The sequence below is a fragment of the Merops nubicus genome, unplaced genomic scaffold (assembly GCF_000691845.1).
Source record: "Merops nubicus isolate BGI_N331 unplaced genomic scaffold, ASM69184v1 scaffold43352, whole genome shotgun sequence".
NCBI lineage: Eukaryota > Metazoa > Chordata > Aves > Coraciiformes > Meropidae > Merops > Merops nubicus.
This window is the reverse complement of record NW_008593654.1, coordinates 8,991-9,338: the sequence shown is the minus strand read 5'-3', so window position 1 is coordinate 9,338 and position 348 is coordinate 8,991. Positions and strand designations below refer to the sequence as shown.

The 348-nt window shown below is 66.7% G+C and overlaps 1 protein-coding gene across 1 annotated transcript in view; it reads left to right on the top strand.

Moving 5' to 3' along the window:
* Nucleotides 1-115: 115 nt before the first annotated feature.
* Nucleotides 116-348, top strand: part of LOC103768362 (probable ATP-dependent RNA helicase DDX11) — a gene marked incomplete at its 5' end in the record, with an annotated part of 5,527 nt that continues 5,294 nt past the window's right edge. Inside the window, one exon of the mRNA XM_008935503.1 lies at nt 116-188. Coding sequence (XP_008933751.1) covers nt 116-188 — 73 coding nt within the window. The remainder of the gene's footprint in view (nt 189-348) is intronic.

The following is a 348-nucleotide window of genomic DNA, read 5'->3' as shown; positions in this document are numbered from 1 at the left end:
CGCCGGCCCGGGCGGGCAGAGCTCCCTCGCCAGCGGCCCTCGCCGAGCTGGGCTGGCGGCGCTGATCGGTGTTTTTGGAGGCCAGTGCTTCACCTCTCACACTTGTGGTTCGTAGGTGGCCGACTTCCGCGAGCAGCTGCTGTCCTGTGCCGGTGTGGACCCGGCCCGCGTGGTGGAGTTCTCCTGTGGTGAGCGGGGTGGGCAGGGAAGGGCCCTTACATGTCTCTGCGAGCCCTGAGCGTTGCTTTTGGTGCCTTTTGGTCAGCAACTGGGCACCTTTCCCAGCAATCATGGCAGCAGGGGTGCTAGGTCCCTTTGCTCTGAGCCTCCCCCGCGGTCTGGCCGGTG